We start from the raw sequence: 24,024 nt of genomic DNA, 5'->3' as shown, positions 1-24,024 counted from the left end.
TCCCATAACCGTTACTTGCTCAAGTGCCACCAGCAGCGATCTTGTAAGGGAAGAGGCACCAAGAGTCCTGCCCATGGACAAGCTCCGTGACCCACAGCCATGGGCCTGCACAAGGACCTCTCTCTCTACTGGCATTGTCCCTGTCCCAGCCTGGCCAGTAGCTGAGCACAGACCTGCTGAAGGGTCTAGGCAGGGAAATGGGAGTTGGCACCACTCCAGGACAATGACCTACAGCAAATCCAGGGACAGGAAGGAGCCTGGACACCCCTCATTCTCCAGCAGAGCCTCCAGTACCCAGTGTCATGGGCAAAAACACAGTGTCTGAAAACTACCAAAGCCACTATCACTTACAATTTCAAGTTAACTCAGACAAAGCTGAATGGGACAACATGCTATAGTGAGTTACACACCACAGCAGCAGCTGAAACAGACCTTGTGTATGCAAGCTGCAGAAACACAGCTGTGAGTGAGTGTGAGAACAGCGTGTGCTGTTCTGTCTAGTTCACAGTGCACACAGACCTGAGTGTGCCCTTCCTCTTCTTACACCTCTTCTTGGGGTATTTCGTCTACAAAGGCATCAACTGACCAGGACCCTGAGAAGGGACCTCTGTGGGTTTGCAGCGTAATTCTGGGCTTCTACCTATCTAGAAAATGCTTTCCTGAGCAAACATTTTCACTGCAGTCAAGACAAGAGCAGTGTAACCCTCTTGGCTACTTCCCCAAATTTCCTATTTTGGTAGGCGATATTTTTGATAAATCCTAAATTTTGGTAACTTTTTCTTGAATGTTTTGTTATACTTACAATATCAGCATCCCCATAAAAAGCTGCCAAGTCTAGGGGTGTTCGTCCATTTTTGTCAGTCTGATCAGTGGCTGCACCTTTCTCTACTAAATACTGAACAACTTCCTTGTGGCCTTTCAGACATGCCCAGCTCAGAGCTGTCAGTCCTTCCTTGTCCAGAGATGAAACAGTTGCACCTGTAAAATAATATGAACTTTGTTATGAAGATTCTGTTTAAATGGAAAAATTCCTGAACTCACCCAGATGCAATCCCTGGTGCAGCTGTAATCTGCTATTTATTTTCTACCTTCAGAAAGGAGAAATTCCACAGTGCTCAGATGTCCTTCACAAGAAGCCACCATCAGTGGTGTCCGGCCTTGCTTATCACTTAAATTCACATCAGCCCCATGTTCCACTAGAAGTTTAGCGATCTGAAACAGAAAATATCAATTTAAAAATACATTCCTTACACCAGAGGGGGTTTAGATTGGATATTAGGAGAATTTCTTAGAAAGTGCTGTCCAGCCCTGGCACAGGGGCAGGGGTGGAATTCCCACCTGCCTCATCCCGGAAGGGATTTAAAAGCCATGTGGGTGTAACACTTCAGGACATGGGTTACTGGTGGCCTTGGCAGGCCTGGGGAGCAACTGGCCTCGATGGTCTTGGAGGGCTTTTCCAATCTTACCAACTCTATGATTTTATTAAATTGGCAGATTGAGATTTCAGCCATAATATCATGAACTTTTAACAAAGAGGACTAAGGTGTATTAATGGCAACCACTGAGAAGTTCTATGTAGCTCAAGCCCTGACTGCAGTTCAAGGCCTTCTCCTCACAGGAGAGGCCAGCATGAGGAAGGCTTCTGAATCCAAGGCTCTCTCTTCTGCACAGCAGCAGTACAAAAGGTCTGAAATCACCTCTGATCTTGGTCTAGGAAATAAAATATTTTAAACTCACATTTATTTTTCAGGTATATTATAACTAAGACTGTTGTGACGCCAATGTGCTTTTTAAGTTATTTCCAGGGGTACAAAGGGTTTGGAAGTGAAGCTTCTGAGCACATCCCTCTGAAGCAGATGCGAAGATGTATTAGAAAATTGACAGCAATTATTTCCAGAACTAGAGATGGGAGGAACGAGGGACCGCCTCCCACAGGATCCCCAGAGCGGTGCCAGACCTGCCAGTGGCCCTGCCGGACAGCGCAGAGGAGCGGGGGCACGCCTCTCCTGCTGGCCCTGCTCACGGCCGCTCCGTGCCCGAGGAGTAACTGGCACACTTCCAGCTTTCCTCTTCCTGCAGCAGCTGTCAGCGCTAGAGAAAGCATTTGCATCAACATCAGCTCTTGGCTTATTTGGCCTTTGGACACATGCACAATATGTGAGTATTCCTGAATCCCCATTCTTTCAGCTTTTCACTGGGACACTTACTGAAAGCTGAAAAGAACAAAAAAAGAAAATACTTTCCCCACCATAATTTTTCCACCTCTTCTATTTTGCTCATATTGTGTTTTAAATAGAACTTGAGATTTAAATTTTGTTGTTTGTATTGAAGCCTCACCAGTCATGCCAACAAGTATTAAAAGATGAGTTAACGTGTGACTTATGCAAGAATCAGCAAAGGACTTGCTCCTCCAGCTTCTAAAGCCTAGTAACTTCCATTTTCTTCTAAGAAGTGATTTTATCATTTTCAAACACAGTCAAATAGAATTTTTTTTTAAATTCCAATGAATGCTGAAAGTAAAGGGAATTACAAACACTAGAGGAAGAAGTAATTTTTTCTTTTTTAGCACTTATCTTACCCATTCCCTCCTCAGTTGATGAAACTGCACTGTGTAACAGTTATAACAACTGTTTAGAGCTGAACAACTGGAAAGTAACTTTTATGGATATCAGTAATACAAGCAAAAGAGTTGAGTCTTGTTCAAAAATCCCCCTTTTAGAGAGTTCACTTCCTCAGTGGGTGAAGATTCCCAATGTATTATGCAAGGATTTCAATAAAAAATACTGACAGGAAAATACTGAAGAACAGAATTAATTTAGAAACAGATATATGGCTTTTGGAATTCGCTGGATTTGCAACAAGGGTTTTGTACACGTGTAGGAACAAAGCACATCTGCTTCTCTAGGATGTGAGAGGCCACTGACCATCATCCCAATGCTGCTCCCTCACCCTCGGCTGTTTCCATGGGCTGGAGATGCCACTCACAAGGCACACCAGGGAACTGCAGTGCAGGCATTGCAGTCTGCCCTAAAAACGACATTTGGCCTTTCCCAGATGCCCAAAGGCAGGTCTCTGCTTCCACTGCCTAATCAGAACAAATGAGGCTTTGGCCCAGCATTTCCTGAAAACTAATGATATTTAAACAAAGGTTCTCAGACAGAGAATCCCATAAAATTCCACACTAAAACCTAAGCACTGTATTTCCACAATTTTCCATTTAGTTAAAAAGTCAGTAATTTACAGTAATTTTAATATAAAATAGTCCTTCAATACTTGAGATGCATAGATTCAGTAAATTAAAACCATACTTATAAACTGCATTTTATTATTACATCTGGTATTTTCCATTATTTTTATTATGGAGAATTAAATTTAAAAAGTAAGATTAACAACTCTTTATTCTTAAATTAGCAATGTTAATTATGAAACACACAAGAAGGGAAATACCTGTTTCTCCCCATAAGGCATCAGTGTCATTGATGTCCATGTCATGGTCTTTTTCAACTGTCAAGATGTAATGAACCACCTGCCGAAATCATTGAGCAGAGATGGGCTGAGCCACAAGAGCATCAGTTGTCACTCATATGACACAAGGGAGAAAAAGATGTAAAACAACTGAGAGTGCTTCTCTCTCAATGCATATAATCAATAGAAAAGAAATCAGTATTACTCAAAACAAATTCAGTAGGACTTTAGAATGACTTTTAAGACAAGTGAATGTTATTGAAAACAATTTAAAAAAAGCCCAGTGCTCTTCTGTGAATTTGTTGTTTGGCATGACTATGATTTAATTAGTTCCCATGTGGCCTATATAGAACAGAATAATCAAAATAAACAATGGCAAAAATAAAGCCTCCTAGTTCAGTGAGGAAACTCCAGATCATCTAAAACAAGAGAGCAAAAATGAGAATATTTGCATACATTTTGTAAAATGGTGATACCTAGGTTTTTCCTTCCACATTTCTTATAGCTTTACCTGTTCTAAATTTCTTCCCAGAATGGTCTAAGCACATGTCAATAAATGGTAATTTTTAAAGCTGAAATAAGCTTTAAATTAAGCTTTGCTGTGTTTCTACAATATTAAGGAAATTTGTGTTTTGAAACCACCTGCTAAAAGATCATTAAATGAAAACTTTTTCTCATGACTGTTTTAAATAGATTTTCTAATGGGGCACATGGTCACTGAGGCTGCAGTCAACAGGTGAGGGAGAAGAATCATACTAACAAAGTTTGGGATGCTACAGGAAAAAACAAAGGCAGGAAAGGAGAAGGGATCTGTGTGTTTTCAGGCTGTCTGAAAACTGTTGTATACAATGTATGGAAAATCCTAGGATTCAAAATGCTAGGACATAATTTATTAAAATTCATGAAACACACAGATCTTCCTTTCAGCTAAGAATACAGCTTCTTAATGTCTTAAAAATAGAGAAAGATGGACATTTTTCAGGTATGTATTTATGATTAATGTGATCTCTTTTGTTGATATTCAGGAGTTGACTGCTTTCATTTAATCAACGGACAGCAAACAAGAACTTTCATGGGAGTAAAGGAATGATCTATTCATCCAAGTTAACCATCAGAATCCTCAAGTTTATATTGTAAGGCTTATATACCATATAATAAATTAACTGCACATAGATATTTCTATATTTGGATCATCTAAACAACTTCAAAGATCACACTCTTTATCTTATAGCAACTTAAAACTAGATTTAAAATAAGTAAATATTGAAACAGCTTTATTGAAGAGATTTTGTTTCCATTTTGGCACTCACTCACTACATAACTAAGTCCTCTTGCACAGTTGATCTTCATTCATATCTTTACTTACCCATTACTCTTCTATCAAGTAACAGTTTACAGTTTATTTTCCCAATGAACAGAAGACATACTTGTATTACCTAAATATCTAAAGCATTTTTAGTACTTCTTATGTGTTTATTTTTAACACATACATTTATTTTTAGTGCTCCTTCCCAAATTTCTGTCTTAAGTGACACTGAGCTGAAGTCTGTAAGTTGGCATGTGCATCAAGCTAAAAACTGAAGCCTGTGTGATTTCATGCAATGAAAAATTGGAAGAAAAATTCAACCTGAAGTAGAAACATACTTGGGTGGATCAGTGATACAGAAAGTCATCACCACCACTAGAGATTTAGGACTACTTCCAAGGACAGGGAGGACAAAGTAGACAGAAAATTGCAAATAAACAAATCCTGAAGCAAACTGAATTATCAGATACTCAGCTAGAGCATTTAAACCAGCTGCTAATATATACTACAATAAATATCAGAAGTGTCAACAATTCTTTCCAAGCCTCTTTTAAAAATAGCTGCAAGCACTGTTGTACAGTTCTGAAAATGTCAAACAGATCTGGAGGAGCTGTATTTCCAACCCACCTGGCAGTGCCCCATGCTGGCAGCCGCTGTGAGAGCTTGTTGCAGTGCCTGGCGCTTCCTCAGTGAATCCTGTTCTTGGGAGGGAGCCACCCAAACCAGGCCGAGCAAGAACTCAAGGATTCCACAGTGCCCTCTCAGTGCGCTGTGCACCAAAGCACACTGGCCCTTCTTGTCTGCAAGGTCAGCCTGAAGGGGAGAAAAGGGAACATCTGAGGTTAAAAGCTGCAGTGAAGGGCTGTGGAGAGGAGATGCTTCAGGGCACTATGAGAGAGCAGCTCTCACTCCTGACTTCCAGGACAAGGGGGAACATCTGGGAACTACAGGCCCAACAGCCTCACCTGAGCAGCTGGGAAGCTGATGAAAAACTAATCCCAGAGAGCACTGCCAAACACAGGAAGGACAAGGTGAGCAGGACCAGCCAGCATGGGCTTGCCAAGGGGAGATTGTGCTTAGCCTGCTGGACAGCCAGTGGCTCTGAGGGGACCAAAGGGTGGGTAAGGAGAGCTGGGGCTGCCCTTGACCTCGACTTCAGAGGGCCCCAACACTCTCTTGGTAACAGTCACTGACAAGCTGATGACAACACGTCGTGAAAGTGCACAGTGAGGGGCACCCAAAACCAGCTGAACAGCTCTGCCACAGGGTTGTGACCAGCGGCACGTGCAAAATGCTTCACGGAAGTCTGGACTCACCCCATGGGCCTATGCTCAATAATTATACATTTAAGTAATCAATAACGGCTTTTTTAGGCCTTTGTATGACTCTTCTGGCTGCAGGCTTGGCAATCTTTGTGCACCAGCTTACCTTTGCACCTTTTCTGCACAGCAGTGACACGATGTTCATGTGACCTGCAGCTGCTGCGTAACTAAGGGCTGTCATCCCGTTTTCAGAAGTTCCATCAATAGCAGCTCCAAACTCGAGTAAAAGAGTGACCACTTCTTCATGTCCAAGGTGTGACTGAACACACAGCACTGGAGCATTATTCAGTACTTCAGTTCTGTAATTCACATTTGCTCCTGCCAAAATCAGCAGCCGACTCACCTAAAATTTAATTTAAACAAAACAATGTTTTCCTCAGATTTGTCTGAATCTGATATCTTGATCGGGTACTCATTTGTTACACCCTAATTTTGATGCAGATTTTATTGGCAGACATCAACTTTAACACACATATAGGAATACCCCAGTTTAAAATCTTCTCTTAGTAAATATATTATTGTATTACTGAGCACTGCACTCCCAAGAGAAGACCTGTCTCTCCCCTGAAACTCTCTCATCACAATTGCATGTGTGACTTGCTGCTACTCTGCAACTACCTCCATTAAGAGAACCAGATTGGATAAAAAGAAAATCTCAAAAAAATGGCGAGAGTATGCACATGTGTGTTTATGTACACACAAATTTCCAGTTAAAAGCCTTAGCAGTTGGCTCAAATTCCAACTGACTGACTTGGATTTTGCTATCCATCATCTGGGGATTCAAATAACAGTGTAAAGTTGTGGAATTTAAATCCCATCCTCTCACAGTATTTTCCCCTTTTACAACTGACACTTTCCCACAGAAGCAAAGAGCACTGAGCTCTGCCCAGCAAGGCCATGTGGAACATCTGATCCCAGAAATGCAGCCACACACCCACCTGTGCTACAGAGCACAGCCACAGAAGAAAAAAGTAAAAACCCTTCTTTCCATCAAGGAAAACTGATTTGAACTTAAGCAACAGCTTACAAAAGTACATGAAAGCTTGTCACAAAAGAGCTCAGCTCCAGGTGCTTTTCTGCTGAAGGGTTACACTGACTTCAGCATTCCCCTGCCCAGTGCCAGACAAAGCACTGGCTGTACAGCCCTGCTGATTGTTCTTACCTTCACGTTGGGTGTGTAGATGTTTCTTAGAGAAGCCAGGGCTGTAGACAGTCCATCAGTACTATAACCAATCCACAAGGCTTGGAGATGACTGGAAGAAATTCCGGTCCTTTTACTGAGACCCTAACAGAAATGATATAACAGGAAATCTCTCTGTAGAATTAGAAATCCTATTTTAATCTACAACTCAGTATCAAAAGAAATAAAATCTGGATTGATAGCACTACCAAATATTTTGCATAAGCTCCCAACAAATTATTCAAGCAAGTCAGAGGAGAACCTCTACGATGTGTTCGCATGAATAGGTCATAAAGCCTACTAAGCTGCAAGCTTTACCTTGAAAATATGAGCTTTAAGTATATGATGGCCAAGTTCCATGGTTTGTTGGCGGTTTAACTTTCCCTCCTGTCGAGAAAACATGAAAGCCAGTAGAGCATGTCCATTCCTAATAAAAGGGATTAAGAGAGAACCACTTTTATAATTGTATTTCGGTAAATCCACATCTTTATGCCTGTTATAAGAGTTCAACTTTGTCAGACTACTGAAACAAACCATCACATCTAAACAAAATTCTTTCCATAACAAAATAAAGCAAAATGAAAAATGACAAATTTTGAAGATGAAACATTCCTGGTATTTATTTCTGTGCTGTCCCCTCACAGGGGGCCTGTGTCAGCTGTGAAGTGGTTTACATACTGCTCCCTTTTGCATTCTCAGAGCCAGGAACTGCAGGTGTGTCAGAAAGAAGCCAATCCTTTTAGAAGCTCAAGATCTGAATGCTTGTGAAATTTGAGTGAAAACATGTATTTAGTAATTCTGCACCTATGTTAGTGGTGGTCAGTGTTCTAGGAAACAGCGAGAGCAGCACAACCCTGAGAAAAGAAGGTTATCATATACTGTTTGTTAATCAGACTATACACTGGAACTGGGCAATTAGCCGTATGTTAGCTGGACTCTTCATCTGAAGGGGCAAGGTGTGGGAAGTGACTTCTCACCCCATCTTCAGACATTTCTGAACAGAACTTTCCACCATCAGAAGCGTTACCTGGGCCCAGGCAGCTCCCACTGCTGCCGGGGCAAGAAGTAGGAGTTGTTCCCAGTGTGGTGAGACCAGGGGTCCACAAGGCTGCAAGCCCCTAGTCCCACCTACAGAACTGGTTCTGTTACAGCCACTTGAAAGCTCAGACAAGTCTTGGGCTGGTAATAATTTTAAATGTCAGCATTATTTATTCTTTTGTAAAACAAAAAAGCTGTAAACCCCAAGAAACATGAAAAAAAAAAGGGGAGCCAACTGTGAGAACATGACGAACAGTAACAGCCGCTGTCTCCAACTCAACCACCTCTGGCTCTCAAAGTTACAGAACAAACTAGAACAATGCCAGCAGGATATAATTACAGCACAAAATGTCTCATTATTTGTACATTTAAAAAAGCACAAATGATCTGTTCGTTCTATTCCTGCATTCTACATTACACAGACAAGCTGCTCCTGCACAGGATTCTAAACAATTTTGCTGTGTTAATAACAATATAGCACTCTAACTTCTCCATGAAGGTAGCAAAGTCAGATGCAAATTTCTGACTTCCATAGAGTCAATTATGCATTGTAAACTTTGAATCTTAAGTAACATTACCTCTAAATATACAAAAGATTTCATTTTGGAAAACATTAGGTGTACTTGTATTTTAACATCACTCTTTCCTCTCACCAATTGTTGTAATCAAATATAAAATATAAATATAAAATATAAATATAAAATATAAATATAAAATCAAATATAAAAAAACTAGTTTTGGTTATTTGAACATGAATTACTGCAGTTTTAATTTACCTTGGCTCACATAAGAAGTCAGTAATTTCACCTTCTGCTCTCCAGACAAGCCATTCTCTGAAGGAAGGATGGCAGAACATGCGTGTTTTGTCACGTCTTTTGATCAGAAAACATGAAAGGGCTTCCATCCTCTGGCTGAAGTCTTCCCACTGTTGTTCACTGTTTATTTGTCCTGCATTAATAGCCTGGAAAATCTGGTCATCTGTCATGGGATGCAGGGATGCCAATGCCACATTCAATATGGGCTGAGCTCGCTCAAAAGCAGAGTTTGTCATGAACTTCATATTGCACTGCAGTAAGTACAGCTCTGACAGAGACACAGGAACAACCTTGTAGCTTGCACTTTTGATTACTAAATGACCTTTTTGGAAAAGATCCAGAGTGAGTTTCAAATAGAGATAAGATCCCAGGCTTCTCATGATCAGGTGGTTACTCACTTTCCCAATTGTAGCTGCATCAGCTTTTCCATTTAAAGACATGTTGTTTATAATTTCCTGACTGTTATTAATTCTGTACTGAATGTAAGCATTCAAATCATCATGAATTCCTTTGTTTTCTGGAAAATTATCCAAGGATATTGCAATAAATGGCAGTGAACTTATCACTTCCTGTGAGGGAGAGAGGGGGGAAAAATAGAAAAAAAAAAAAAGCAAACCAAAGACATTAGAGTATTCCAGCACTGACAACTCAACGATGCATCTCTGCTGCATTTCCCTTCTGTAGTGAGTACCAGCTTAAAAAGGAATTCAGTAACCCTGAGATGGTTTTGCAAATATTGCCTCCTCATAAGAGGTAGAACAGTATTTTTACATTTTATCATTTTTCATTGGAAGGTCTCAAATATTTCAGTGACCAAACTCAACAATTGAAAGGGATGAGAAATGACCACTTCAAAGTCAAGGAAATGGAAAACAGTTACCAGACCCTAAGACAGGCCAGGGAAAGGGGGAGGCAAAAGGAATGCTCTATTAGGCAGGAATGTTTTATTGAGAAGTATCACAAATGACAAGAGAGAAAAGACTCCCCTTATCATTTCACCTTCCAGTAACAATGTACCAGAAAGGTGCCGTGCACACGTCCCCAGCCCCTTGTGCCTGAAGGTACAAGTACCAAGCACAACACAGACACTTCAGCAGGTTCACCTGAACACACTTTCATCCTTCTGTTACACAGAATACTTTTATGTTTACGTAAATGAAGATCCAAAACACCTTTATTTAAAAGAAACACTTCTGCAACTTCTAACTGAAACCAGAAACTTCTTACATAGAGTCATATACTACAAAAGTTTAGCCAACATCTCCCGACCTTCACAACACAAAAAGGAACAATTCCACTTTATGTAATTAAATGGATTTCAAAAAGCTGCACTTTCAGACTAGTGAGATGTTTTAAGCAAAGACACACTTCTCCAGTCTCCAGAGAGGGAATAGTCTCTGCTACAGAAATCCCTTTTTAAACCCAAAAATTTAGTTGAGAAATAAACTCTTCAGCCAGTTAAACCCTCTGAGTGCTAGTGGTAAGAAAGCAGAGAAGAAATAAACTCTTGGAGACTGTACTGAAGCACAGCTGCACCTTAACACTGCACTCCTGAAGTACAAGGGAACAGACTCAAGTTTCTTCATTTCTTATATTAGCAACTCTACTGACAGCTGCAATAAAGTGATTCACAATGGAAAAGGCCTCCAATATTGTATCTGTTCACTGCAAATAAACATGTAACAAAGGAAGGAAGGAAAAAATCTAAGAGACTTTGAGTTCCTCTAAACCCAGTATTTTTCATAATAATGCAGCTGTGATCATTTGGTCTTTGAGAGTAAGAAAAGCATTAAAAGGTGTTTTTACCTGGAAATTAGTTCTTACAGTCACAATGAGCTTCAGCCAGGGAGGAAACTTATAGATTATACTTGTGATAAATGAAGAAATTGTGTCACCATAATCAGGTTTATGAAATTCAGCATCATTTAAACCATCTACCAAAATTATGTAGTCTTCCTCAGGAATTTTCTGCTCTGAAATTTGAGAATAAAAAAGGAAAGGATAAAAACACATTCTCCCTTAAAGTGACACACCTTTATCCTCAAATTCCATATGTCAAGAAACAAAAATGTATCTTTATGCACACCAGTATACATCTTACGGCATTTAAGCATTATTTACGAGATTAAAAACAACATTAGAAGACTAAAACCAGTTTAACAGGAATGATATACTCTGTTCATATGTAGGCAAAGCCGCCATTGTGCCACAGATAGGTATGTGCTCAAGCTGGCATCTGCTGGGAAGCAGCTGTTTTCAAGGGGAGTTTGCTAGGGCTTTATAAAATACAAAAATCCCGTTGCTACATGCTTTCTTTTACACACCATACTGGAGGGAACGCTGCAGCTGCGTCAGGGGAGGGTTAGGGTGGGTATCAGGAAAGGTTCTTCCCTCAGAGGGTGCTGGGCATGGCCCAGGCTCCCCAGGGAACGGTCACATCCCCAAAGCTGCTGGAGCTCCAGGACCATTGGGACACCACTCCCAGGCATGCCCACGGTGGGATTGCTGGGGTGTCTGTCCAGGGACAGGAGCTGGATTGATGATCCTGCTGGGTCTTTTTCAGCTTAGGATATTCTGTGATTGTTGGAGAACTGCCACATCCATTTTAAAAGCAAGCAAAACCTACATCCACTTTGCAGATCTTTAGGCCCAGAAAACTAAAATGCATCTTAAAACAAAATCCTTTAATGTGAATTTGCCAGCTTTAACTCCAAACTAATAGCTGCCTCCCTGTTTTCTAGCAAAAAAAGTAAATATAAAGTTTCTATGACCTTTAATATGTTTCACAGAATTTTAATTTAAACACGAATCACCTGTTTAAAACCCATCTATTATTGTTACAAACAACTAGCACAATTAAGGAATACCTTTGTCCACGAATGTTCTGCTTTATTTATTTTTAATAATTTTCTCTAATACTTATGCAGTTTAGATTTCATTTCCAAGTCACTTCCTGCTTAACGTACCTCTCCTGAGGTTTGAAAGTGGTTCCAACACTCCCCTTTTAAAAGCTGCTGCTGGATCCTGGACACAAGACCTCAGGCTCAGCATGCTCTGCAGGTGAGGCTCTCTGATGAGGAGGTCTCTGTATGCTGTTAACTGATGTGAGCGGCAAAGCAAAGCTGCCACGCTGTGCACGAACTCGGGGACGAGGCACGTGTACGTGTTATCAGCCTGGCAGTAATGATAAGCAACGACCTGCAGAATTACAAAGTAAGAAGCATTACTCTGTCAGAATTTTGGCTGGTTACTAGTTAGCGCAGTTGTGATAAAGTGTTTTTAAACTTCTCTCTCAACTACAAAACCCTTTTCAGTGTTAAGATCCCATGCTGTAACAGTCTCTGACAGTCTGGGTCAAACACAGGGAGGAAAGCAATGAAATAGGTTTTTGACCTTGCAGGGCATGCAGAGAGGAAAAGAAATCAAAGTATCAGATTCTGGCAGGAAAACATAACTTGAGTTCACGCATTTGGATACAGTGGGTAAGCAGCTGATTAACTGAGCACAAAAGTAACCTGAGGGTCTGACTAGGTAACCTAGCATATGTAATTTAACAACACCCTGTCCCACACTGTAACGACTTAAGGACTAATTTGATCATCAGGCAAAAGTAAATTACAAACAGCTATTAAAGACATGCTTACATAAGCAAATGGAGAAATACGACAACTGGCTTTATTCTGAGTATTTCAAAGCTGTGTATTGCTTAAAAATAAACCAGGCTGTAACCCATATTTCTTTGGGGTAAAAAACCCCTAAACAAACTGCAGGGAAAACATGGTATTCACAGTGAATAAAAAGCCTCCATTTCAGTAGTTTTCATAACACTGCTTCAAACGAATATGTATCACTTTAAAGACTGCAAATGTTAAAGATCTCCTGTTTTCCCTACAATTATTCATATAAACTATGCAACTCACTCATAAATTTTACTACTTAGGCAAAAAATAAAACACCTAACATATTAATCTAATACAAAAATGACTTCAGGCTTTCAGAGGATGTAAAATAAAACTGCATTCAGACTCAATCCGTATCATAGCATATAGATGGGTTATACAAGAAGCAAACATTTTATCTTCCCTGCCTCCCCCCACCCTGAATTTTGCTTTTCAAAGGTACACTGAGCAGCTCCCTGCTGAAAACATACAGCCCCTTTGGCAAGGAAAGGATCCCAACCTCCCACACCCACACAAAATTGATGAGAAATTGGAGAAATTGTTAAGGTAACTCTTTCTAAGACCACGCAGGATTCAGGTGATCACCTGACAAGGACAAGAGGCGGGCAGCTGATTTCACCAGGCAAACAGAGCCATCGTGCAGAGGTGCCCGCAGCCTCCCGGGGCTCTGCAAAGCAAACTGACCTCCAGGTTAGAGGGTTCTAGCACACTGAACATCTCTTAGGAAGTGAAAACTCACCTTTGAAGCGAGGCGTCTCACAGAATCCCCTGCTTGAGTTTTGTATTCAGGAGTACCAGGACAGGTCAGAGTTTTCATTGTACTGGTGTCACCTGACGGAGGGGGACACGGGGCTAACTGGCTTAAGGGAATCTCCTGACAGGAGTCACCACCTGCTTGGAAAAGGCAACAAATACAAGAGAAACCAAATTTGCTGACAGGAGATTGCTTTCTAGGAAAACACCACAGATTATCTTACTGCTAGAGTAAAACTTGAAACTGTGCTATACCATTATAAAAGAAGCCTGCAACTAGTCTGATAAATACAGGCAAGCATTTGCAACTTTACTATTTTAAAACAACTCAACTGACTTTTAGATCAAAACTACAGAATTACTGAAAGAAAAACCATGCTGATGTGAAGAGTTTCCTTCAGAAAATTACACATACAATGCCTCATTTAAACTAGTAGTTACTATATGACTGAACTCTTGGGAAATTTATCATTGTTATTATTAGTAATAATAAAAAAAAGCAAACATGTGACTCCTGATGTCAGCACATTAACCCAGACGATTACTCAGAAAAAGAACATACTTTTAGGAGATGAACTTGGGCTGTTGGAGGCTATTTGTCTCATGCGACTTCCATGGCAGCTGAGTGCTACCAGCCGTGAAATGACTGCAGTCTTCCCAAATCCCACATTTCCAGTAATGACTGCTCCCCTGCTCTCTGCTGGGTCAGGATTCTGCAGTTTTTCTTCAATGGTGTGAAACAGCCATTCTCTTCCAACAAACACTGAGTCTGTGGTTATGCTTGGCACCTCAAACAACAGCGGCTTCAGCAAAATGTCCTGAGGCTTATAGGGGATGAAACGAGCTGAAAAGATGTGCCAGGGAGGAAAGTTTACCAGAAGAAACTTGACATGCAATCAAACAGCATGGTTTCAGAAGGTAACATCATTTAGAAGCTTTGTTATTATCAGTCACAATCAGATGAATTCTATTGCTTTCACCAGGAAAGCAATAAAATAAAATCTGATTGTCTCGGTCCAGGTCATCTCCATAATTTTTGCATAAAGTAAATTGTAGAGGAGAGAAGCTACAGGTACAATCTATTTTTTTACAACTGAACTCGAGTTAGTAAGTTGCAGAATCCAAAAAGTTTTCTTAATAATGCATTAATAATTTTACAAATCGGGAAGCACAATTTTTCAGTTTAGAGTGAACTATGTGCTGAGCATCACAGTTAGGTCTTCAAATCTGTAAAGACATTTACAGCGAAACAGAAAAAGGTACAGAGAATAAAATAATTTTTCTGTTTAAAAAACCCCTTAAAGTAATAAAAAAAATTACTACCTTGCTCTTCTGTACTTTTCAAGTCATAGGATCAGCAGTTAGACCTTTGTCTACTTTGATATATACATTTGGGAAACACTTGATGACTTAGGAAAGAATTTGGGTTTGATTGCATAAAATACATTAAAATTTACAGGAATAATAATATTCACCAATAATATGCTCTAAAGATTCATTAGCCAAATGTAGTGTTACACAACTTCTGTTTCAGCATTAATCTATGACTGTGAAAAGCCATAAATGAAAGAGGGCAGCATAGCATCTACATACAATCCTCAAGATCAGTTTTACTAGGAGTTCACTTAAATTTTTCTGCCCTTAATTGTTATTGGTTGTAACGGATGCACGCACATTCCATCTCTAAACCATAGCATAGTGCAGGAAAAAGCGTAATCAAGCATCTTGCTGGCGGACACGCAGAGTGCCTTGTCAGGAGCACTCCACAGTAACACTGCAGGCCAGGGCTGCTCACAAAGCTCACAGCCCACCCATGCTCCAAACTGAAGCTGAAGGAATGTGTGACTGTGCCAGACACATGCAGGTGTAAATATCTCTGCCTTTACCTTCCTGCTGCACTCTTCCGCCAGCGGTGTTGTGCCAAGGTAAGCGAATTGAAGTTCGTAAAGGCGTATTTCTTTGTCCATCCAAATAACTCAAATCTTCCAATTTGGTTGAACTTGTTGCTAGAGTATTAAAGAACTGAAGCTTATTATTCTTTCAACACAAGTTACAAAGAATGTCATTATTTATTACAGTCCTTCAGCCACATGTTACTTATAGAGCAGTTTCTCTAGACAATGGCAACAAAGTCATTCGCGTTACAACATTTACAAAATACGTTTCAATCAAGTGAGTAAAGATTTAGTTGGGTTTTTCCCTGTTTAAATGGCCCTCGGTTCTCCCATTGAGTGAGTTTTCTTTTTTACTACAGGAACAACCAGATCAGCAAGGTCAGAAGTGTTAGAGCATGTTCAGGTATTACCTGCTAATACACCCCCTGTCACCACGCAGTGTCCTGGAATAACTGATGGACTTCTGAAGTGTTTCAAAAGCCCTGACCTAATCAATACCTACCGAAAAGCATGCTAGACCACATTTTTAAACAAATGAGGTAATGCTCATCTATTCCATTCAGAACATAGGCTTTTTTCTTTTTATCCTATAGAGATATTTTCATGCTAACAACAGAAAGATTCAAAAGAAATGTCCTATCATCAAGAACAGCCTTGGGTTTTGACCTCAGGACTTTACCTGCAACGGAGTTTGGACGAGGCATTATTAAAGAGGCAGAACTCTGAGTGTAAGGAAGGGGACCCTCTCCCATTGGTACTTCTTTTGGCAGATTCTCAGAAGAGCCAATGGCTTCCTCTTCTGCAACTGGTGAACAATTATCTGTTCTTCGATCACGGCTGATGCCTTGGTGTTTTCCAGCTCTGAGACTCCCATCCTTACTCCATTCTAAGCTGGATCCACTGCGATCATCATTTTCTGACGAACTTGTTATAGTGGCTGAAAAAGAGGGAAAAAAACCCAAGTAAAGTCAGAAGAATTTGGCACACAGATAAGAATTTTCATTCTCAAATGGCATTGTGAAACATAAATGACAAGAATTCAATGTTGTTCAGAGGTCCATCTTACCTAAAATACACAATCACATCAGGATGACAATCGGCCTGTATTCATATACCTAGCAAACCAATCTTGACAGAAACCTTCCAGCAAATAAGCTATTTACTGTTCCTTTCTTAAGCACCTACTACATTTCACTGTCAGTAAGAGCAAACAGGAGTAGATGCATGATGAATCAGAACAGTAGAGTAAATTAATAAAATTTCAGATTCTATTAAACATATTGATTTATGTTTTTTAAGGAGTGCTGCAGTATAAATCAGAGGCTCAAATAAAGGCTTGGGGGAAAGGGGCATTTTCTGCTATGAAAATTTCTTATGCTAGGCAATAAGGAACACAGACCTAGAGAGACCCTCAGGTAAAAGGCAGCTAAGACCACTGAGGTGTTTTTGGATCTGTGGTACAGAGCAGCAGTTTCCGCTGTTGCAGTGACTCCCTGGATGAGAGACAACACCAACTGCATTATCCAGTGGGATCCAAATGTTCCAGTTTGGTAGCTCAGGGTTATCAGTGTGTCTACTTGTTTGAGATTGCATTTAATCAAGGCCTCCTGCAATAATGTGAAGACTTTATATTCCTGAACACCTACTTGAGTTATGTTTGATAAAACTATGCTAACCTCCTTGCCTAATTAGGAACACCCTGCAGATATATACTTTTTTGGTATGACTTATACTGAAACCACTCTGTTTAATTCAAAATTCTTTCAACTACTTGCATTAATCTCTCACAAAATAACTGAACAACAAATATTTATTGAAGATTAAGCCAACACTCAATGCATTTTGAACACTTTAATGCAACAGAGGAAAATACAAAATAGGATGAAAGGGCATCAAGATAAAAAAAAAAATTAAAAAAATCAATACCAGTTCAAACTATAATATCTGTGTGAACTCTGGGTCCTTCCTAGGCCACCAATTTAAAAGTTAGAGCCATATTTGTGGCTAGTCTACACTCAATTGGCCCATTCTTTAATGAAAACATTCTGGCATACTGGACTGCTAACAAAATGCAACCACAGGGGAGGCTCCTGCAATGCTGAGCCTGGTCCAGTCAAGGAAGGATCAACTGATCTTCCACACCAGCTGCACTGAAGCTTCAGCCATGCAGGATGGTGAGGTACTTGTACAGCTCTGCGTTCTGCCAGCTTAGGCTCACATTCATAAGAAACAGAAGATTGGATGCTTCAATTCAGCAGCTCATATTCTAAGAAATACCAATAATATGACATACCATTTAGAGGCAGCAGAAGAAAAAAACCAACTTTCCAGGCACCCCATTATTCTTTGCACACACTTAGATGGTACTTCCATATGACAAATTTATTTTATTTTTATTGTTGTGTCAAAAAAATCTGGCTCCTCCTGAAGTATGAAATCTTTAAAACCTTGATTCCTCTTGGAGTGAAGTGCACTCCAGGAAACCTGTCTGCTCAAGATTTCCATCCTGACACAGCAGCAAGGATCCAGCAAAGCTTTTATTTTGGCCAGCAGCCCAATCTTTTCTCCTGCTTTGCTCCTTGCTGAAGTTTAAAACTTGCCTTTACTGCTACTACATCAACTTCAACAGAAGCAAAGAAGAATTCAGCTACAGCAGTAAAACACTGGAAAACTAAAGGAAATCTGAACTGTAAGCAAAAAAGAGGAAAAGGGAGAAAAGACCGATTTCCCATCAGTCTGCTGGTCCGGAAAACATCGTGGGAGTAGAAATACAAAGGAGGCCCACATAAGTAGCATGAAGGAGCAAGATATTTTCAGGGCTGCATGAACTCTGTCAAAGACATTAGAAAACATATGCTTGCTAAACATAATTTAAAATGCACATGTACTAATAACAAATTTGAATGCACAGACATACTTGTATGTAAAAGCCAAAAGCACAGGTTGCTTATCAGAAAGGTGCCTCTTCTTTCCCTTCTTGGTTTCATGCCTTTATAGGTGTAAGGGGTGCTGCCATGGGTAGCCAAGAGATGGGGTGCTCAAATTCCTCTGGAATTTGAGACACGAACAGCAGCTCTGCAGAGGAGCGGCGGATGGCTTCCACACGGTCCTGCAGCCACCAACCACATGCACTTGACTGAAGGAGCCGCCAGCAAGCTCCCCCTGCTCTTGCACTCATACACTCATCCTTCCTTTTCAGTAGTTCAATAAGGAACTTTTATCACTGTTCTGAAATGTTTTCTTTAAAACACTGGTACTTACAAGGTTATGTAGTAATGATATTGTCATGCCAGTACACTATTTAAAACAAATATGAGGCCATTCTGACCTTATTTAGAGCATGGACATACTCTTGGTCTATTTCAAGCCTGTCAAGCTAGTATGTCAGGCTAGTATGTTCATATCAGTATCTACATTTGTGCTCTTTTTCCAAAAGCAACAATTCGGATATATCCTTTTCTTTACACCAAGATGTTCACACTATCTCAAAACTAGATCTTATACAAAGTTGATCAAGTATCAATCTGACATGGAATGAGTACACAAAATAATTTTCTTCAACTGAAACACTTAAGTTTTACACAGGAGTCTTTTGACCCATGACAAACAATGTCTCTTAGGGTAACCGATCAGTGAAAATTATTTTTACTCAGCTGGTTGGTACAAGGGGCTGGTAACAGTTGGGCTGTGAGGGTGGCTGCCTCCAATGGTCATGGACTCCCCACACAAGATGCACATATACCCTCAATTCAGCCATCTTTCAACAGAGGATCACACCATTTCATCTCATCCACAATGTCCCATATTAGCTTCATTTTCATGCCAATTACTCAAAAGTCTGCACTTTTTTTAAACAGTTTAATTTAGGCTATTCTCATAAGAAATCACATCAATTATTGTTCCCTCAGCTGGAAATTAAATCAACTTCAAGCCCTGCTGTGCTTCTCCATTATGAAAAGCACTGTTAAGACCTCTGGAATGGAAAAGAAAAAAAGCATAAGAAAACAAGAAATGGAAAAAACCCAGAGGAAGATAATTATTTCAAAGGAAAAAGTGGAGAAATTAGAACTGCACTAGAAAAACAAAAGAAGAGAAATGCACACATAAGAGCAGCTGTTGTAGCCAAGAACAGGATTTCAATCTTTCAAAATGGGATCCCATAGACAGTGTAAAACTGAAGACGGTGACATAAAGCAGCTGCTCAGACTTGCACAATTAAGAGGAAACTAATTTCTACTACGTGCTAATGAGAATGCTCACCGATAATCCCACTGTCCTTGCTCTCCAGGGTGGAGCTGGGGGTGCTGATGGTGCCACAGGGACTGCCCTTGCTGGCTGCTGCTTGGCCAGCACAGCTGTTGAGGGTGGAGCAGGGGCTGTCGGTGCTGGGCGACGTCGTGCTGCTGGTGAGGGTGGAACAGGGACTCACGCCTTGGCTGGCGCCCACACCCTGCCAGGGAAGAGCAAGAAACACTCACTGCACAGCAGGCAGGACCCTGCTAGGCTGAAAACGAGAGACCTCGAGCTGAGGTAGAGTAAGAGCAAAGCAAAGAGCTCATTTTGCAAGCAAAAACTTCAAGAAGTGAAAGTTTTGTCTAGACTGGGAATCTTAATCTTTCATATTACTCTTAAGAAGTGACCACTGAATTAAAAGGGATTTTCACAGTTCAGTAAAAAAGCTGTAGTGAGGCAGATCTCTTCTCTATTTAACACTTTACTGGATACCCCTCCCCTCCACCTCTTGTATTTATTCTTTGAGTTGAAAAAAACCTAGAACTACAGTCTTATTAATTTTTCACTATCAGTGTGAAAGCCCAAACTGATGCACAAAGATTTAGGAGGGCTGGGACTAAATGTGGAGAGAGCAAGGGGGAGGAGCAGAGGTTGGTAGTTTCTGTGAAGTTTTAGTCAGCAGATGAGTTTCATGTGGATAGTAGCTGCCTGCTTCACTCCAATCCCTCTACCCCAAATGACAGAGAAGGACTGTCTGATTGAAGTCAACTTCTCAGGAAGAAATAAACACACCCGTATCCCCAAGCATGCTCCCATTTTAACAAAATGCTGCCCTTCTCCATTCTTGGAAATCATTGAAAAGAGAAGGCAAAAATTTCCTCCTAAATACTAAAAGCAGAGCGAATTCTAGAAGCTATTCACATTCATAGTAGACTAGATTTAACCTCCAGAAGTGATGAGAAATCTATTCAGTTTGTGTGTTTTGAAATTGTGAATTGATCTTGAATTCCTGAAAACAAACACTTGTTAAAATTGAAGTCCAATTCTATTACTGTATTTCTATTTAAATGATTGGTATTTGGGTAGATATCAAGTGACTACAACTAGCAGACAGACAAAATAAGATTAGTCCTCTCTGAAACAGGATGAACATTAAAAGATTATATTCCATTATCCTACCATAACTTCACTTTTCTCTTCCATGTGAGTAGAAGTTGGGATCCCTTCTCCCAGTAAAAACCCCAATCTTGTCATCAATTCTTGTGCTGCAGGAGAACAGCTTGAGTCTTTGTCAGGCTTTGCTTTGGATTGGGAGGAAAAAAGTTGAAGGTTAGAGTCTTTTATTTGGGAACTACTAAAAGAGGTAGAAAAAGTACAACCAAATTGTCCACCAGACTTTTAATTGCTGGTGGGTCTTGGATCCTCTGCATAACTACACAAATCTAGGGGAGGAAAAACCCACCTGCCAGTCAAACCAGAAATATTTAAGTGCAATCAGTTCATCACTGGACTGATGAGCAACATAACACAACAATTCTCCTAAGAGCAGTATTAAGCTCAATGCTATCAAAGCTTTGTGGCAAGCTGAAATTCTATTTCTGTCATATAAAAATGTGAAAAGTAGAGGTTAATAACATAGATGTTTTGTAATCTCACAGTTAACACCAGAACTAGTACCAAACATTTTTGTTTTGCTTGCTATGCAAAAGATGTGACATCAGTTCTAAAAGTCCCAGCTCTTCTGGTGCCAATATATTTAATTTTATCAGTACCGTGCTTTGAAATGTCTTCTAGCATCCAACAGACATAACAAGACAAAACTCAAAATGAGGCAACCTGCAACAAAAGCAGCCAAGCACAGCTCTGCCCTGGCACACACTCTTGCTGATGGCATCTCACAAACAAGCATTTCCAGCCCTTTTCCTTCTTTGATGCCAGCAATCTGGCATCAGCCACCAACCTGTGACCACCTGCTCTGACAGGAACACTTACAGGGCATTTATTTCTTTCATCTATTACTAAAAAAATATATATATACATAGGCCTGTCTCATCCTCAGCTATAAACAGCTAATTAAATAAGGAGCATCATCCCACCACCTGGAGAAGAAGCTCCCAGTAGGAGCTATCCTCAGAACTGCCAAGGGGGACACTGAGGAGCAGCTGCACGGCCACTTCCCAGCCAGCACACCAGGGCTGCTGGTGCCATCCCCCTGCTGGGAGCCAGCAAAGACACCCAAACAGCTCTAGCACTTTAACTTTTGGAGATGTCATGCAACAAACAATTCCCAATTGCTACAGAGTGCCAGAGAAGTAGGTGCCCAGACTTAGGGATGAATTTTAGGAGAGGAGATAAAAGGCCCTCAGCTGCAACACCTTCTGCCCCACCACCAAGAGGAGCTGGGGTGAGGGGGCAACCCACAAAGCAACCCAGCTGAACGGTCTCCTGGCCTTCACAGTGTCACTGAGCCTGAGCACCATCAGAACAATTTTTAATCTCTGTGAGGAGTATATCGTCTCTAACCATGTAAGACACAGCTGACACTCAGTGGTAACTGCAAACAGCACGTTTTTCCCCAGGCTGCAGTCTGGAAGAAAAACACAAAATAACAACTGCAACTGAACAGCCGACCGTAAGCACTACCTCAACAATGGCCCAATTTTATGAGTGACATAAAACCCCAAAGCTTGCAAACATGTGCAGTACCAGTCAACCCTCTGTCTTTATTTCACTGCAGCTCAATGCCTACTTGAATGCACGCATTTCCTAATTTTGTAGACAGCTTAAGGTTTTACTCTGCAAGATTGATTCTCACTTAATCCCAAAAGAAGGAAGTCGAGGAAAGTAGATAGCAAAAGTTTTTTTTATCTCAGAAGTTTCACAAATTGGCAGGTCTTCAAATATTTGCCTGGAAAATATATTTTCTCTTACAAAAAAGCAATTTTAAAGATTACTTGTAATCTTTAAGTCACAATCCTGGAAACTACACTTTGTGAAATCAACATCTTCATTCTTCACTCAAAACTACAAAAATTATTACTATTATTACTAGAAAAATTATAATATCTGACAAGTCTGACTGAATGTTAGGCATACTACCAAATTACCAAATTCAGTCAGTAACAGAGACCAAAGCTAAGAGCCCAAGGTGTTCAACCCAGCATCCACAGTTCGAGTCCTGAACAGCAGAAACTGGTGCTGATCTCCAGCAGCCTCAGCCCCATCACCTGGGAGCACAGCTCTGGGAGAGGAGGAATATCACAACATGGTCACCCCCAAATTAGAGGATGAAGACTACATGCTCTCCCAGCTGGACCTAGAACTTTAATGCCAGCACTAGAAGATGGCTGTGAAGATGAAGGCACAAGAGCAACCAGGCTAACTATACTATATCAAGTAGATGGTGAAAACAATTTCTAGTTCTATTTCTGCTACTAAGCACCTATATTTTAGAAAGAAAACATTGATTTTTTAAATGGTAGTTTCCTTTAAAATTGAAATAAAAGGAAGAAAAGAGAATTTTCACCTGGAACATCATCAGTTATATCCACTGACCTTAGTGAGGTTAGTTAAACTTAAAAATTAATCTAAAAATACATGACATATACTAACATATGTCATGACATTTGCTGTAAAAGCCACACTGTCATGTAGTAATCAGTTTAACCAACACGAAACTTTCCAAGAATGCCAATTAACTTTAGGGAGGTGGCTTCTCCCAGCTTTGCCAACACAGGAGTTAACTGTTACGGCCTTAATCAGCAAACTTTTACAAAATGTCTAAAACGAAGTACTGAAAGGAATGCAAAGCTACACGTTTGAGTCAATTTATAATAAAAAACAAGTTCAGAAAAACGCCAGAAGGCCTTTGCTCTACGTGGCAGTCAATGACACTGGGACATCACTTTGCCTGCAGACCAGCCCCAGGAGCCGAGACAGCTCTAAAGACGGCGTAGGTGTAACGGCAAGCAGCCCCTCCTGCAAAAGCCTGTTCCCAGCACAGAATGAATGTCTCACCCCACAGCACATGGCAGCACAGCCGGGCAGACAGACACTCAGCAAGCGGACAGACAGACGCTCGGGCGGATGCTCACCACGGGCGCTGGGCTCTCCCGGCTCCGGCCTCCTCTGCAGGGCCAGGGCTGCCTCACCCGGCACCCTGGGGCTCTCCACATACTTGGGCTTCCTGACCGGACCTGCAATGGGAACGAACGGAGCATACCGAACTGTTTCCACACGGACCACAAAGTTCCTATGTCCTGCATCTATTCTCTACGATGTAAAAAAAGCAGAGAAATTACTTCTTACACACACAGCTGTTATCACAAAAATCAGCG

The 24,024-nt window shown here is 40.7% G+C and overlaps 1 protein-coding gene across 4 annotated transcripts in view; it reads right to left on the bottom strand.

Moving 5' to 3' along the window:
* TANC1 (tetratricopeptide repeat, ankyrin repeat and coiled-coil containing 1) overlaps window positions 1-24,024 on the bottom strand; it is a 59,907-nt gene that overhangs the window by 5,800 nt on the left and 30,083 nt on the right. For 3 of the 4 annotated variants that reach the window (XM_066554004.1, XM_066554006.1, XM_066554003.1), the window contains 18 exons: window positions 23,782-23,883; window positions 20,867-20,988; window positions 19,715-19,904; window positions 16,134-16,391; window positions 15,446-15,565; window positions 14,122-14,403; window positions 13,546-13,700; window positions 12,093-12,324; window positions 10,933-11,099; window positions 9,088-9,695; window positions 7,592-7,700; window positions 7,256-7,378; window positions 6,200-6,436; window positions 5,399-5,584; window positions 3,448-3,526; window positions 1,958-2,091; window positions 1,089-1,212; window positions 803-978 (listed from right to left, as the gene is read on the bottom strand). In XM_066554004.1, the coding sequence (XP_066410101.1) occupies window positions 803-978; window positions 1,089-1,212; window positions 1,958-2,091; window positions 3,448-3,526; window positions 5,399-5,584; window positions 6,200-6,436; window positions 7,256-7,378; window positions 7,592-7,700; window positions 9,088-9,695; window positions 10,933-11,099; window positions 12,093-12,324; window positions 13,546-13,700; window positions 14,122-14,403; window positions 15,446-15,565; window positions 16,134-16,391; window positions 19,715-19,904; window positions 20,867-20,988; window positions 23,782-23,883 (3,404 nt within the window). The remainder of the gene's footprint in view (window positions 1-802; window positions 979-1,088; window positions 1,213-1,957; window positions 2,092-3,447; window positions 3,527-5,398; window positions 5,585-6,199; window positions 6,437-7,255; window positions 7,379-7,591; window positions 7,701-9,087; window positions 9,696-10,932; window positions 11,100-12,092; window positions 12,325-13,545; window positions 13,701-14,121; window positions 14,404-15,445; window positions 15,566-16,133; window positions 16,392-19,714; window positions 19,905-20,866; window positions 20,989-23,781; window positions 23,884-24,024) is intronic. The other variant, XM_066554005.1, reaches the window with a different exon arrangement.

This window comes from Molothrus aeneus, chromosome 7 (genome assembly GCF_037042795.1).
Source record: "Molothrus aeneus isolate 106 chromosome 7, BPBGC_Maene_1.0, whole genome shotgun sequence".
In the NCBI taxonomy this organism is placed as follows: domain Eukaryota; kingdom Metazoa; phylum Chordata; class Aves; order Passeriformes; family Icteridae; genus Molothrus; species Molothrus aeneus.
Note: the sequence above shows the minus strand (reverse complement) of the source record. Positions and strands in the feature narration are given on the sequence as shown.